The sequence below is a fragment of the Salvelinus namaycush genome, chromosome 8 (assembly GCF_016432855.1).
Source record: "Salvelinus namaycush isolate Seneca chromosome 8, SaNama_1.0, whole genome shotgun sequence".
Lineage (NCBI taxonomy): Eukaryota > Metazoa > Chordata > Actinopteri > Salmoniformes > Salmonidae > Salvelinus > Salvelinus namaycush.
Window position 1 is genome coordinate 53,045,617 of NC_052314.1, and position 14,391 is coordinate 53,060,007.

The 14,391-nt window shown below is 38.5% G+C and overlaps 1 protein-coding gene across 36 annotated transcripts in view; it reads left to right on the top strand.

The window, feature by feature from the left end:
• Positions 1-14,391, top strand: part of LOC120052812 — a 292,808-nt gene that overhangs the window by 7,631 nt on the left and 270,786 nt on the right. For 35 of the 36 annotated variants that reach the window (XR_005477409.1, XM_038999959.1, XM_038999960.1 and 32 more), the window contains exons 4-33: positions 2,086-2,250; positions 5,765-5,914; positions 6,126-6,224; positions 6,367-6,408; positions 6,514-6,543; positions 7,319-7,339; positions 7,437-7,502; positions 7,644-7,664; positions 7,762-7,827; positions 7,968-7,988; positions 8,086-8,151; positions 9,981-10,058; positions 10,304-10,369; positions 10,509-10,529; positions 10,611-10,688; positions 10,929-11,006; positions 11,246-11,323; positions 11,463-11,483; positions 11,565-11,642; positions 11,883-11,960; positions 12,200-12,277; positions 12,417-12,437; positions 12,519-12,596; positions 12,736-12,756; positions 12,838-12,915; positions 13,155-13,232; positions 13,472-13,549; positions 13,689-13,709; positions 13,791-13,868; positions 14,110-14,187. Coding sequence is in view for 35 of the 36 variants with exons in the window: in XM_038999959.1 (XP_038855887.1) it covers positions 2,086-2,250; positions 5,765-5,914; positions 6,126-6,224; positions 6,367-6,408; positions 6,514-6,543; positions 7,319-7,339; positions 7,437-7,502; positions 7,644-7,664; positions 7,762-7,827; positions 7,968-7,988; positions 8,086-8,151; positions 9,981-10,058; positions 10,304-10,369; positions 10,509-10,529; positions 10,611-10,688; positions 10,929-11,006; positions 11,246-11,323; positions 11,463-11,483; positions 11,565-11,642; positions 11,883-11,960; positions 12,200-12,277; positions 12,417-12,437; positions 12,519-12,596; positions 12,736-12,756; positions 12,838-12,915; positions 13,155-13,232; positions 13,472-13,549; positions 13,689-13,709; positions 13,791-13,868; positions 14,110-14,187 (1,932 nt within the window). In the remaining variant the exon portion in view is untranslated. The remainder of the gene's footprint in view (positions 1-2,085; positions 2,251-5,764; positions 5,915-6,125; positions 6,225-6,366; positions 6,409-6,513; positions 6,544-7,318; positions 7,340-7,436; positions 7,503-7,643; positions 7,665-7,761; positions 7,828-7,967; positions 7,989-8,085; positions 8,152-9,980; positions 10,059-10,303; positions 10,370-10,508; positions 10,530-10,610; positions 10,689-10,928; positions 11,007-11,245; positions 11,324-11,462; positions 11,484-11,564; positions 11,643-11,882; positions 11,961-12,199; positions 12,278-12,416; positions 12,438-12,518; positions 12,597-12,735; positions 12,757-12,837; positions 12,916-13,154; positions 13,233-13,471; positions 13,550-13,688; positions 13,710-13,790; positions 13,869-14,109; positions 14,188-14,391) is intronic. The other variant, XM_038999942.1, reaches the window with a different exon arrangement.

The following is a 14,391-nucleotide window of genomic DNA, read 5'->3' on the forward strand; positions in this document are numbered from 1 at the left end:
CACCACGTAGCTTATTCTTAATGTTTGTCTATAGGCCACCAGAGTGAGGACAGACATTTTTCAGAATATACTTGGTGAGTGATGCCTACTCGGTATCTTATTCTGCAGTTATACAACTTTGTATGCATTGTTTGTTGGCAACCTTGTTATTTACAAAGTGTTTGGAACAGATTCCTGTTGGAACGTTCCACAAATTATACCCACCTGTTTACAATTGCATTAGGGGTACAGCCACTACAAACTTCAGCTGTATTTAGCCTTATATAGCCCATTAAAACATCTTTAGAAGCGATAGGGGCATCCATGTAATGTAAAAGAAAAGAAAAGAAAAGGGCAATCCACCTTTAAGTAATTTAAGAAAATGTCATGGATGCCCCTATCCTATTGAATGTTAACTAGCAGTGGCTAAAGTTAGGTGAAGTTTGTCGTAATCGTTTAAAAGACAACCAAAACATGGAATACCGTTTCTCCTGTCCCATAGACTACTTTCAGAGTGAGGAACCATCTAACATTAAATTGTAAAATACATAAACTCAGCAAAAAAAGTAACGTCCCTTTATCAGGATCCTGTCTTTTAAAGATAATTCGTAAAAATCCAAATAACTTCACAGATCTTCATTGTCAAGGTTTTAAACACTGTTTCCAATGCTTGTTCAATGAACCATAAACAATTAATGAACATGCACCTGTGGAACGGTCGTTAAGACACTAACAGCTTACAGACGGTAGGCAATTAAGGTCACAGTTATGAAAACTTAGGACACTAAAGAGGCCTTTCTACTGATTCTGAAAAACACCAAAAGAAAGATGCCCAGGGTCCCTGCTCACCTGTGTGAACGTGCCTTAGGCATGCTGCAAGGAGGCATGAGGACTGCAGATGTGGCCAGGGCAATAAATTGCAATGTCCGTACTGTGAGACGCCAAAGACAGCGCTACAAGGAGACAGGATGGACAGATGATCGTCCTCGCAGTGGCAGACCATGTGTAACAACACCTGCATAGGATCGGTACATCCGAACATCACATCTGCGGGACAGGTACAGGATGGCAACAACAACTGCCTGAGTTACACCGGGAATGCACAATCCCTCCATCATTGCTCAGACTGTCTGCAATAGGCTGAGAGAGGCTGGACTGAGGGCTTGTAGGCCTGTTGCAAGGCAGGTCCTCACCAAACATAACCGGCAACAACGTCGCCTATGGGCACAAACCCATCGTCGCTTGACCAGACAGGACTGGCAAAAAGTGCTCTTCACTGACTAGTCGCGGTCTTGTCTCACCAGGGGTGATGGTCGGATTTGCATTTATCGTAGAAGAAATGAGCGTTACACCGAGGCCTGTACTCTGGAGCAGGATCAATTGGAGGTGGAGGGTCCGTCATGGTCTAGGGTGGTGTGTCACAGCATCATCGGACTGAGCTTTTTGTCATTGCAGGCAATCTCAATGCTGTGCATTGCAGGGAAGACATCCTCCTCCCTCATGTGGTACCCTTCCTGCAGGCTCATCCTGACATGACCCTCCAGCATGACAATGCCACCAGCCATACTGTTCGTTCTGTGCGTGATTTCAAGACAGGAATGTCAGTGTTCTGCCATGGCCAGCGAAGAGCCCGGATCTCAATCCCATTGAGCACGTCTGGGACCTGTTGGATTGGAGGGTGAGGGCTAGGGCCATTCCCCCCAGAAATGTCCAGGAACTTGCAGGTGTCTTGGTGGAAGAGTGGAATAATATCTCACAGCAAGAACTGGCAAATCTGGTGCAGTCCATGAAGAGGAGATACACTGCAGTACTTAGTGCAGCTGGTGGCCACACCAGATACTGACTGCTACTTTTGTTTAGGGACACATTGTCCAATTTCTGTTGGTCACATTTCTGTGGAACTTGTTCAGTTTATGTCTCAGTTGTTGAATCTTGTTATGTTCATACAAATATTTACACATGTTAAGTTTGCAGAAAATAAACGCAGTTGACAGTGAGAGGACGTTTCTTTTTTTGCTGAGTTTATCTTGCATTCTTCCAAATCATTCTGTCATTCAATCTGTGTCCTAATAGTTGTGGCTTGTCCCCCCCTTATCTGTCCATTAGTAACAGGTAGTGAACCAGTTCTCTCTGTAGCTGAAGCAAGAGGAGGAGGAGGCCAGCTGAACGTTACATGTTCATCAGCGGGCTGGTCACCACAACCTAAACTCACCTGGAGAAACAAAGATGGGGCAGAGATCAGAAATGGACAAGAAGTACTCAACTCTTCTGGTAATTACATTTTGTTACTTCCTGTCAAGGGTGTGTATACTGGTGGCGAAGTCGGGTGCAGGTGAGCAGAGTGTTGTGAACAGGCGCACACTTTATTCAGGCTGGAGTGAACAAACAGACGGACGCAAACTGCGTCAAAACCTCCAGCAAAAAGGCAAAAGTGCAAAGCGCGAAAAAACACTCACCAAAGCTAATGTACCAAATGAACATACAACGTGCACCACATAACCACATAACAACAAACAATTTCACAAAAAGACATGGAGGGGAACAGAGGAATAAATACATGCAGTGTGATTAGGGAATGAAAACCAGGTGTGCAGGGAACAAGACAAAACAAATGGAACAATGAAAAATGGAGCGGCGATGGCTAGAAAGCCGGTGACGTCGACCGCCGCTCGAACAAGGAGAGGAGCCGACTTTGGCGGAAGTCGTGACACTTCCTGACACTGTGTAAGGGTCCTGTGTGTAGCTGGTGTAGAGTCAGGCGCAGGAGAGCAGATGTGAGTAAGAAACATACTTTACTCCAAAATTCACAAATACACGCAAAATACACGAGCCCACAATAACGGACCAAATTACAAACCAACAATCACTCACAAACAAACAGAGGGTTAAATAATGAACAAGTAATTGGGGGATTGAACAATTTGGGGATTGAACAGAACGACAGATTTTTACCTTGTCAGCTCGGGGATTTGATCTAGCAACTTTTCGGTTACTGGCCCAACGCTCTAACCACTAGGCTACCTGCCACCCCAAAATAAAACATGTAAAAATGCGGGACACCAGTCAACAACATCCGGTGAAATTGGAGGGCGCGCAATTCAAATAAAAATTCGTAATATTAAACATTCATGAAAATACAAGTGTCTTACATAATTCAAAAGCATAGAATCTTGTTAATCGAACTGTGTTGTCCGATTTACAATAGGCTTTATAGCGAAAGCGTTTGTCTGAGGACAGCGCCCCACATCAACATATTTTTCAACCAGCACAGGCGTCACAAAATCACAAATAGCGATAAAATCACTTACTTTTGAAGATCTTCCTCTGTTTGCAATCCCAAGGGTCCCAGCTACACAATGAATGGTCATTTTGTTCGATAAAGTCCTTCTTTATATCCCAAAAAGTCTAATTAGTTGGCGCCATTGATTTCAGTAATCCACTCGTTCAACATGCAGAGAAAGGAATTCAAAAAGCTACCAGTAAACTTCATCCAAACAAGTCAAACGACGTTTCTAATTAATCCTCAGGTACTCTCATATCTAAATAAACGATAATATTTAATACGGAAAGTAGTATGTTCAATAGGAAAGAAAAATAACGAAGAGCGCGCCCTCATTCTCGCTTCCCAAAACACTACTTTTCTTATGGCGCTCTCTCTCAGAAAAACTACAATTACTTGTTCTTTTTTTTTTTAAATTAAGCCTGAAACCTTGTATAAAGACTGATGACATGTAGTGTAAGCCATAGGAACTGCAATCTGGGAGACGGAAATACATATCAGCAATAGGTTTGCGTTGGAAGAGCCTGGGCGCAAAAAAAAAAATGTGGGTAAAACTTTTGCCTGCCTTATCAATTGTGCATTACTGAGGAAGGGGGTCGAGGTCAGTTAAGGTCACATTAAGGGAGAAGGAACAGTTTATTGCCCGTATTCCTTAACTTCCTGCCTAGCAATAAAAATGTAATGTTTAGAGAGAAGGAGGAGACTCCACCCAAATTGGGGTATACAGTGGGGCAAAAAAGTATTTAGTCAGCCACCAATTGCAAGTTCTCCCACTTAAAAAGATGAGAGAGGCCTGTAATTTTCATCATAGGTACACTTCAACTATGACAGACAAAATGAGAAAAAGAAATCCAGAAAATCACATTGTAGGATTTTTAATTTATTTATTTGCAAATTATGGTGGAAAATAAGTATTTGGTCACCTACAAACAAGCAAGATTTCTGGCTCTCACAGACCTGTAACTTCTTCTTTAAGATGCTCCTCTGTCCTCCACTCGTTACCTGTATTAATGGCACCTGTTTGAACTTGTTATCAGTATAAAAGACACATGTCCACATCCTCAAACAGTCACACTCCAAACTCCACTATGGCCAAGACCAAAGAGCTGTCAAAAGACACCAGAAATAAAATTGTAGACCTGCACCAGGCTGGGAAGACTGAATCTGCAATAGGTAAGCAGCTTGGTTTGAGGAAATCAACTGTGGGAGCAATTATTAGGAAATGGAAGACATACAAGACCACTGATAATCTCCCTCGATCTGGGGCTCCACGCAAGATCTCACCCCGTGGGGTCAAAATGATCACAAGAACGGTGAGCAAAAATCCCAGGGGGGACCTAGTGGGGGGACCTAGTGAATGACCTGCAGAGAGCTGGGACCAAAGTAACAAAGCCTACCATCAGTAACACACTACGCCGCCAGGGACTCAAATCCTGCAATGCCAGACGTGTCCCCCTGCTTAAGCCAGTACATGTCCAGGCCCGTCTGAAGTTTGCTAGAGAGCATTTGGATGATCCAGAAGAAGATTGGGAGAATGTCATATGGTCAGATGAAACCAAAATAGAACTTTTTGGTAAAAACTCAACTCGTCGTGTTTGGAAGACAAAGAATGCTGAGTTGCATCCAAAGAACACCATACCTACTGTGAAGCATGGGGGTGGAAACATCATGCTTTGGGGCTGTTTTTCTGCAAAGGGACCAGGTCGACTGATCCGTGTAAAGGAAAGAATGAATGGGACCATGTATCGTGAGATTTTGAGTGAAAACCTCCTTCCATCAGCAAGGGCATTGAAGATGAAACGTGGCTGGGTCTTTCAGCATGACAATGATCCCAAACACACCGCCCGGGCAACGAAGGAGTGGCTTCGTAAGAAGCATTTCAAGGTCCTGGAGTGGCCTAGCCAGTCTCCAGATCTCAACCCCATAGAAAATATTTGGAGGGAGTTGAAAGTCCGTGTTGCCCAGCAACAGCCCCAAAACATCACTGCTCTAGAGGAGATCTCCATGGAGGAATGGGCCAAAATACCAGCAACAGTGTGTGAAAACCTTGTGAAGACTTACAGAAAACGTTTGACCTCTGTCATTGCCAACAAAGGGTATATAACAAAGTATTGAGATACATTTTTGTTATTGACCAAATACTTATTTTCCACCATAACTTGCAAATAAATTCATTAAAGATCCTACAATGTGATTTTCTGGATTTTTTTTTCTCATTTTGTCTGTCATAGTTGAAGTGTACCTATGATGACAATTACAGGCCTCTCTCATCTTTTTAAGTGGGAGAACTTGCACAATTGGTGGCTGACTAAATACTTTTTTGCCCCACTGTATATATTACCACTGGTGGAAATATGTTTGTGTCTGTTCAGTTGTTCGATCCTTTGGGGTGAATAAACTTGGTTGGAGCTTTAATAGAGTCCGTCAATTTCTTACTCTGATATTTAGAACCTAACAAAGTCAATGTGAATATTTTGATTTCCCCTCCCCATCTTCCTGTATCAGATCCCCAGGGCTTGGTGAGTGTTAGTAGTTGGCTGCTGTATGCTCCCTCATACTCCGATTGGCTCGCCTGTACAGTCTCTCTGTCTGAGGAGGCGAAGAGAGAGGGCAGGATTCTGCCACATACATACACAGCTCCTACAGCTGCACCTGGTGAGTTAGTCTCCTACACAAACATCCTACCCATGATCAGATCCCTCTCTCCCCATCCCACACAGACACTAGTTTAGAAGAGGAGGATGAACATGTTGAAGTGGTGTCTACAGTTAATTTTGGTAATTCATTTCACTGTGATGATGTTCTGATAATATCATGTCTTGAGAGCTTTAGAGGCATTTGATCCATGTTGAGTCTCTGTGTGCAGGAGTCTCCAAAGAGGCCTTCATTGTGACTCTGATCCTGTTGGTCCTGTCTATGGTCATCATCTGTGCTCTGTGCTCTGTCATCCTGTGGAAGCGAAGAGGTATCTGGATTTCAGTCATATTACTATTTGAGATTTAAATTTAAGAGCAAGATATAACAGTAATAATGACCCTAAAGAGAAATGTGTCAGAAAATATTTTGTCCATAACATATTTAAACAATAATATTTGTTTATATTTTAGGGTCCATGTGGTCTTCATCCCAAAAGTCCAGAAACCGTTCAGGTAGTGTGTTTCATCTGATAAATAAACTAAGAATAAAATATGAGTTATGACATAAGATAAACAATGAGTTAATTTTATTTTGACAATTGTGTCTCTATATTTCAGATCAAACTGAGCTGGGACAGAAGCCGGCAGGTAATTGTTTCATTTTGATCTCTGGGTGAAGGCTATCATAAGATACACGCAACTTATTTTTGAGAACCTTTCCATTGACACGAAGCATGATATGCACATATCTCAATAGGATTTGACTCTACTTGTTCCACAATTTACCTTTTTACAATAATTTTAACCTTCTCCATTCAACAGAGCAAAATAAAACTATTGCAGGTTGTTCACTATCATGATGATATAATTTTATAACGTTGATAATCATTTAGTAGCCTAGTTTTGTATAAATTAAATATTTACGATTATTGAATTGCAGGATAATGACCTAAATGCGCTCTGCTAGGGGCAGAAAGCAAAGAACAGATACCAACTACTGAAGAGATAGCAGCTGAAATAGAAATTAATCTGGAAGGTATTAAGTAATAGGGGGAAAACATTTCTTTACCCTCTAAAATGTGTCATGCCAAAAGTGCAGAAACAGTATCTCATCTGATCTGTGTTATAACTCATCTCACACTTAGTTTATTTATGACAACATAAACCATGATGGATTTTATGTTGACATGATTGTGTCTCTATATTTCAAATCAAACTGAGCTAGGACAGGGGCCGGCAGATAACTGTTTCATTCTGATCTCTCGGTGAAATGCTAATACATGCTAATACATGCTACTAACTTATTTATGAGGAAACATTCCATTGACACCAAGCATAATATGCACATATCTCAATAGGGTTTGACACTCCCTGTTCCACAATTCACCTTTTTACAATAACTTTCACCTTTTCCATTCAACAGAGACAAAAAACCTAATTGAAGGTAATGTTCACTCGTGATATACTGTATATGATCTTATATAACTTTGATAATGTAGTAAACTGATGAATTTCAATATTACTGAAATGTGCTCCATTAGGGGCAGAAAACACAATCCCGAGACCTACCGACCAGAGAGCAGCTGGAAAAGAAGTGAATCTGGAAGGTATAGTAAAAGGATAAAAAAAATGTATTACATTTTTAATTGTATAATTTGATGATCATTTGTCATAATCACATTTGGATTCGACTTTCCCAGTTCCACATTCACCTTTTTACTATAACTTTCACCTTTTCCAATCAACAGAGACAAAAAAACTAATTGAAGGTAATGTTCACTCATTATATACTGAATATGATATATTATAACTTTGATAATGTAGTAACCTGATGAATTTCAATATTACCTAAATATGCTCCGTTAGGGGCAGAAAACACAATCCCGAGACCTACCGACCAGAGAGCAGCTGGAAAAGAAGTGAATCTGGAAGGTATAGTAAAAGGATAAAAAAATGTATTACATTTTTAATTGTATAATTTGATGATCATTTGTCATAATCACATTTGGATTCGACTTTCCCAGTTCCACATTCACCTTTTTACTATAACTTTCACCTTTTCCAATCAACAGAGACAAAAAAACGAATTGAAGGTAATGTTCACTCATTATATACTGAATATGATATACTATAACTTTGATAATGTAGTAACCTGATGAATTTCAATATTACCTAAATATGCTCCGTTAGGGGCAGAAAACACAGTGCCGACACCTCCCAAACAGAAAGCAGCTGGAAAAGAATTGAATCTGGAAGGTAAAGTAATAGGAGAACAAATACAGTTGAAGTCGGAAGTATACATACACCTTAGCCAACTACATTTAAACTCAGTTTCACAATTCCTGACATTTAATCCATTGTAAAAAAATTCCTTGTCTTAGGTCAGTTAGGATCACCACTTTATTTTAAGAATGTGAAATGTTAGAATTATAGTAGAGAGAATTATTTATTTCAGCTTTTTTTTCTTTCATCACATTCCCCGTGGGTCAGAAGTTACACTCAATTGGTATTTGGCAACATTGCCTTTAAATTGTTTAACTTGGGTCAAATGTTTTGGGTAGCCTTCCACAAGCTTCCCACAATAAGTTGGGTGAATTTTGGCCCATTCCTCCTGACAGAGCTAGTGTAACCGAGTCAGGTTTGTAGGCCTCCTTGCTCACACACGCTTTTTCAGTTCTGCCCACAAATGTTCTATAGGATGGAGGCCAGGGCTTTGTGATGGCCACTCCAATACCTTGACTTTGCTGTCCTTAAGGCATTTTGCCACAACTTTGGAAGTATCCTTGGGGTCATTGTCCATTTGGAAGACCCATTTGCGACCAAGCTTTAACTTCTTGACTGACGTCTTGAGATGTTGCTTCAATGTATCCACATAATTTTCCTGCCTCATGATGCCATCTATTTTGTGAAGTGCACCAGTCCCTCCTGCAGCAAAGCACCCCCACAACATGATGCTGCCACCCCCGTGCTTCACGGTTGGGATGGTGTTCTTCGGCTTGCAAGCCTCCCCCTTTTTCCTACAAACATAACGATGGTCATTATGGCCAAACAGTTCTATTTTTGTTTCATCAGACCAGAGGACATTTCTCCAAAAAGTATGATCTTTGTCCCCATGTGCAGTTGCAAACCGTAGTCTGGCTTTTTTATGGTGGTTTTGGAGCAGTGGCTTCTTCCTTGCTGAGCGGCCTTTCAGCTTATGTCGATATAGGACTCGTTTTACTGTGGATATAGATACTTTTGTACCTGTTTCCTCCAGCATCTTCACAGGGTCCTTTGCTGCTGTTCTGGGATTGATTTGCACTTTTCGCACCAAAGAACGTTCATCTCTATGAGACAGAATGCGTCTCCTTCATGAGCAGTATGACGGCTGCGTGGTCTCATGGGTGTTTATACTTGCGTACTATTGTTTGTACAGATGAACGTGGTACCTTCAGGCGTTTGGAAATTCCTCCCAAGGATGAACCAAACTTGTGGAGGTCCACAATTTTTTTTCTGAGGTCTTGGCTGATTTCTTTTGATTTTCCCATGATGTCAAGCAAAGAGGAACTGAGTTTGAAGGTAGGCCTTGAAATACAGCCACAGGTAGACCTCCAATTGACTCAAATTATGTCAATTAGCCTATAAGAAGCTTCTAATGCCATGACATCATTTTCTGGTATTTTCCAAGATGTTTAAAGGCACAGTTAACTTAGTGTATGTAAACTTCTGGCCCGCTGGAATTGTGATACAGTGAATTATAAGTGAAACAATCTGTCTGTAAACTATTGCTTGAAAAATTACTTGTGTCATGCACAAAGTAGATGTCCTAACCGACTTGCCAAAACTATAGTTTGTTAATAAGAAATTTGTGGAGTGGTTGAAAAACGAGTTTTAATGACTCCAAACTAAGTGTCTGTAAACTTCCGACTTCAACTGTATGCTACCCTTTTGTATAATTTGATGATATTTTGACGTAATTGAATAGGATTTGAATGTCCCAATTCCACATTCACATTCTAATTGAATGTAAAGTTCACTCATGATATACTGTATATGATATAACTTTGATAATGTAGTAACCTGATGAAAATCAATATTACCTAAAGGTGCTCCGTTAGGGGCAGAAAACACAGTGCTGACCCCTCCCAAACAGAAAGCAGCTGGAAAAGAATTTAAACTGGAAGGTATAGTAAAAGAATAAAACATGTATTACCTTCTTAATTGTATAATTTGATGATATTTTGTCATAATTGGATTTGTTTGTCCCAGTTCAACATTCACCTTTTTACAATAACTTTCACCTTTTCCATTCAACAGAGAAAAAAAAGTATTTGAATGTAATGTTCACTCATGATATACTGTATATAATATAACTTTGATAATGTATTAAGCTGATACATTTTTATATTACCTAAATGTGCTCCGTTAGGGGCAGAAAACACAGTGCCGAGACCTACCGAACAGAGAGCAGATGGAAAACAAGTTCATCTGGAAGGTAAAGTAATTGGATCACAAATATATTACACTTTTAATGGTATATTTTGATGATATTTTGACATAATCGCAATAGGATTTGACCTTCCCAGTTCCACATTCACCTTTTTACAATAACGTTCACCTTTTCCATTCAACAAAGACAAAAAACCTAATTGAAGGTAATGTTCACTCATGATATACTGTAAATGATATAACTTTGATAATGTAGTAACCTGATGAATTTCAATATTACCTAAAAGGTGCTCCGTCAGGGGCAGAAAACACAGTGCCGAGACCTAACGAACAGAGAGCAGATGGAAAAGAATTGAATCTGAAAGGTAAAGTAATAGGATAACAAATATATTACCCTTTTAATGGTATATTTTGATGATATTTTGACATAATCGCAATAGGATTTGACCTTCCCAGTTCCACATTCACCTTTTACCAATAACGTTCACCTTTTCCATTCAACAGAGACAAAAAACCTAATTGAATGTAATGTTCACTCATGATATACTGTATATGATATAACTTTGATAATGTAGTAACCTGATGAATTTCAATATTACCTAAAGGTGCTCCGTTAGGGGCAGAAAACACAGTGCCGAGACCTACCGAACAGAGAGCAGATGGAAAAGAATTGAATCTGAAAGGTAAAGTAATAGGATAACAAATATATTACCCTTTTAATGGTATATTTTGATGATATTTTGACATAATCGCAATAGGATTTGACCTTCCCAGTTCCACATTCACCTTTTTACAATAACGTTCACCTTTTCCATTCAACAGAGAAAAAAAAGTAATTGAATGTAATGTTCACTCATGAAATACTGTATATAATATAACTTTGATAATGTATTAAGCTGATACATTTTTATATTACCTAAATGTGCTCCGTTAGGGGCAGAAAACACAGTGCCGAGACCTACCGAACAGAGAGCAGATGGAAAACAAGTTCATCTGGAAGGTAAAGTAATAGGATCACAAATATATGACCCTTTTAATGGTATATTTTGATGATATTTTGACATAATCGCAATAGGATTTGACCTTCCCAGTTCCACATTCACCTTTTTACAATAACGTTCACCTTTTCCATTCAACAGAGACAAAAAACCTAATTGAAGGTAATGTTCGCTCATGATATACTGTATATGATATAACTTTGATAATGTAGTAACCTGATGAATTTCAATATTACCTAAAAGGTGCTCCGTCAGGGGCAGAAAACACAGTGCCGAGACCTACCGAACAGAGAGCAGATGGAAAAGAATTGAATCTGAAAGGTAAAGTAATAGGATAACAAATATATTACACTTTTAATGGTATATTTTGATGATATTTTGACATAATCGCAATAGGATTTGACCTTCCCAGTTCCACATTCACCTTTTACCAATAACGTTCACCTTTTCCATTCAACAGAGACAAAAAACCTAATTGAATGTAATGTTCACTCATGATATACTGTATATGATATAACTTTGATAATGTAGTAACCTGATGAATTTCAATATTACCTAAAGGTGCTCCGTTAGGGGCAGAAAACACAGTGCCGAGACCTACCGAACAGAGAGCAGATGGAAAAGAATTGAATCTGAAAGGTAAAGTAATAGGATAACAAATATATTACCCTTTTAATGGTATATTTTGATTATATTTTGACATAATCGCAATAGGATTTGACCTTCCCAGTTCCACATTCACCTTTTTACAATAACGTTCACCTTTTCCATTCAACAGAGAAAAAAAAGTAATTGAATGTAATGTTCACTCATGAAATACTGTATATAATATAACTTTGATAATGTATTAAGCTGATACATTTTTATATTACCTAAATGTGCTCCGTTAGGGGCAGAAAACACAGTGCCGAGACCTACCGAACAGAGAGCAGATGGAAAACAAGTTCATCTGGAAGGTAAAGTAATAGGATCACAAATATATTACCCTTTTAATGGTATATTTTGATGATATTTTGACATAATCGCAATAGGATTTGACCTTCCCAGTTCCACATTCACCTTTTTACAATAACGTTCACCTTTTCCATTCAACAGAGACAAAAAACCTAATTGAAGGTAATGTTCGCTCATGATATACTGTATATGATATAACTTTGATAATGTAGTAACCTGATGAATTTCAATATTACCTAAAAGGTGCTCCGTCAGGGGCAGAAAACACAGTGCCGAGACCTACCGAACAGAGAGCAGATGGAAAAGAATTGAATCTGAAAGGTAAAGTAATAGGATAACAAATATATTACCCTTTTAATGGTATATTTTGATGATATTTTGACATAATCGCAATAGGATTTGACCTTCCCAGTTCCACATTCACCTTTTTACAATAACGTTCACCTTTTCCATTCAACAGAGACAAAAAACCTAATTGAAGGTAATGTTCGCTCATGATATACTGTATATGATATAACTTTGATAATGTAGTAACCTGATGAATTTCAATATTACCTAAAAGGTGCTCCGTCAGGGGCAGAAAACACAGTGCCGAGACCTACCGAACAGAGAGCAGATGGAAAAGAATTGAATCTGAAAGGTAAAGTAATAGGATAACAAATATATTACCCTTTTAATGGTATATTTTGATGATATTTTGACATAATCGCAATAGGATTTGACCTTCCCAGTTCCACATTCACCTTTTTACAATAACGTTCACCTTTTCCATTCAACAGAGAAAAAAAAGTAATTGAATGTAATGTTCACTCATGAAATACTGTATATAATATAACTTTGATAATGTATTAAGCTGATACATTTTTATATTACCTAAATGTGCTCCGTTAGGGGCAGAAAACACAGTGCCGAGACCTACCGAACAGAGAGCAGATGGAAAACAAGTTCATCTGGAAGGTAAAGTAATAGGATCACAAATATATTACCCTTTTAATGGTATATTTTGATGATATTTTGACATAATCGCAATAGGATTTGACCTTCCCAGTTCCACATTCACCTTTTTACAATAACTTTCACCTTTTCCATTCAACAGAGAAAAAAAAGTATTTGAATGTAATGTTCACTCATGATATACTGTATATAATATAACTTTGATAATGTATTAAGCTGATACATTTTTATATTACCTAAATGTGCTCCGTTAGGGGCAGAAAACACAGTGCCGAGACCTACCGAACAGAGAGCAGATGGAAAACAAGTTCATCTGGAAGGTAAAGTAATTGGATCACAAATATATTACACTTTTAATGGTATATTTTGATGATATTTTGACATAATCGCAATAGGATTTGACCTTCCCAGTTCCACATTCACCTTTTTACAATAACGTTCACCTTTTCCATTCAACAAAGACAAAAAACCTAATTGAAGGTAATGTTCACTCATGATATACTGTAAATGATATAACTTTGATAATGTAGTAACCTGATGAATTTCAATATTACCTAAAAGGTGCTCCGTCAGGGGCAGAAAACACAGTGCCGAGACCTAACGAACAGAGAGCAGATGGAAAAGAATTGAATCTGAAAGGTAAAGTAATAGGATAACAAATATATTACCCTTTTAATGGTATATTTTGATGATATTTTGACATAATCGCAATAGGATTTGACCTTCCCAGTTCCACATTCACCTTTTACCAATAACGTTCACCTTTTCCATTCAACAGAGACAAAAAAACCTAATTGAATGTAATGTTCACTCATGATATACTGTATATGATATAACTTTGATAATGTAGTAACCTGATGAATTTCAATATTACCTAAAGGTGCTCCGTTAGGGGCAGAAAACACAGTGCCGAGACCTACCGAACAGAGAGCAGATGGAAAAGAATTGAATCTGAAAGGTAAAGTAATAGGATAACAAATATATTACCCTTTTAATGGTATATTTTGATGATATTTTGACATAATCGCAATAGGATTTGACCTTCCCAGTTCCACATTCACCTTTTTACAATAACGTTCACCTTTTCCATTCAACAGAGAAAAAAAAGTAATTGAATGTAATGTTCACTCATGAAATACTGTATATAATATAACTTTGATAA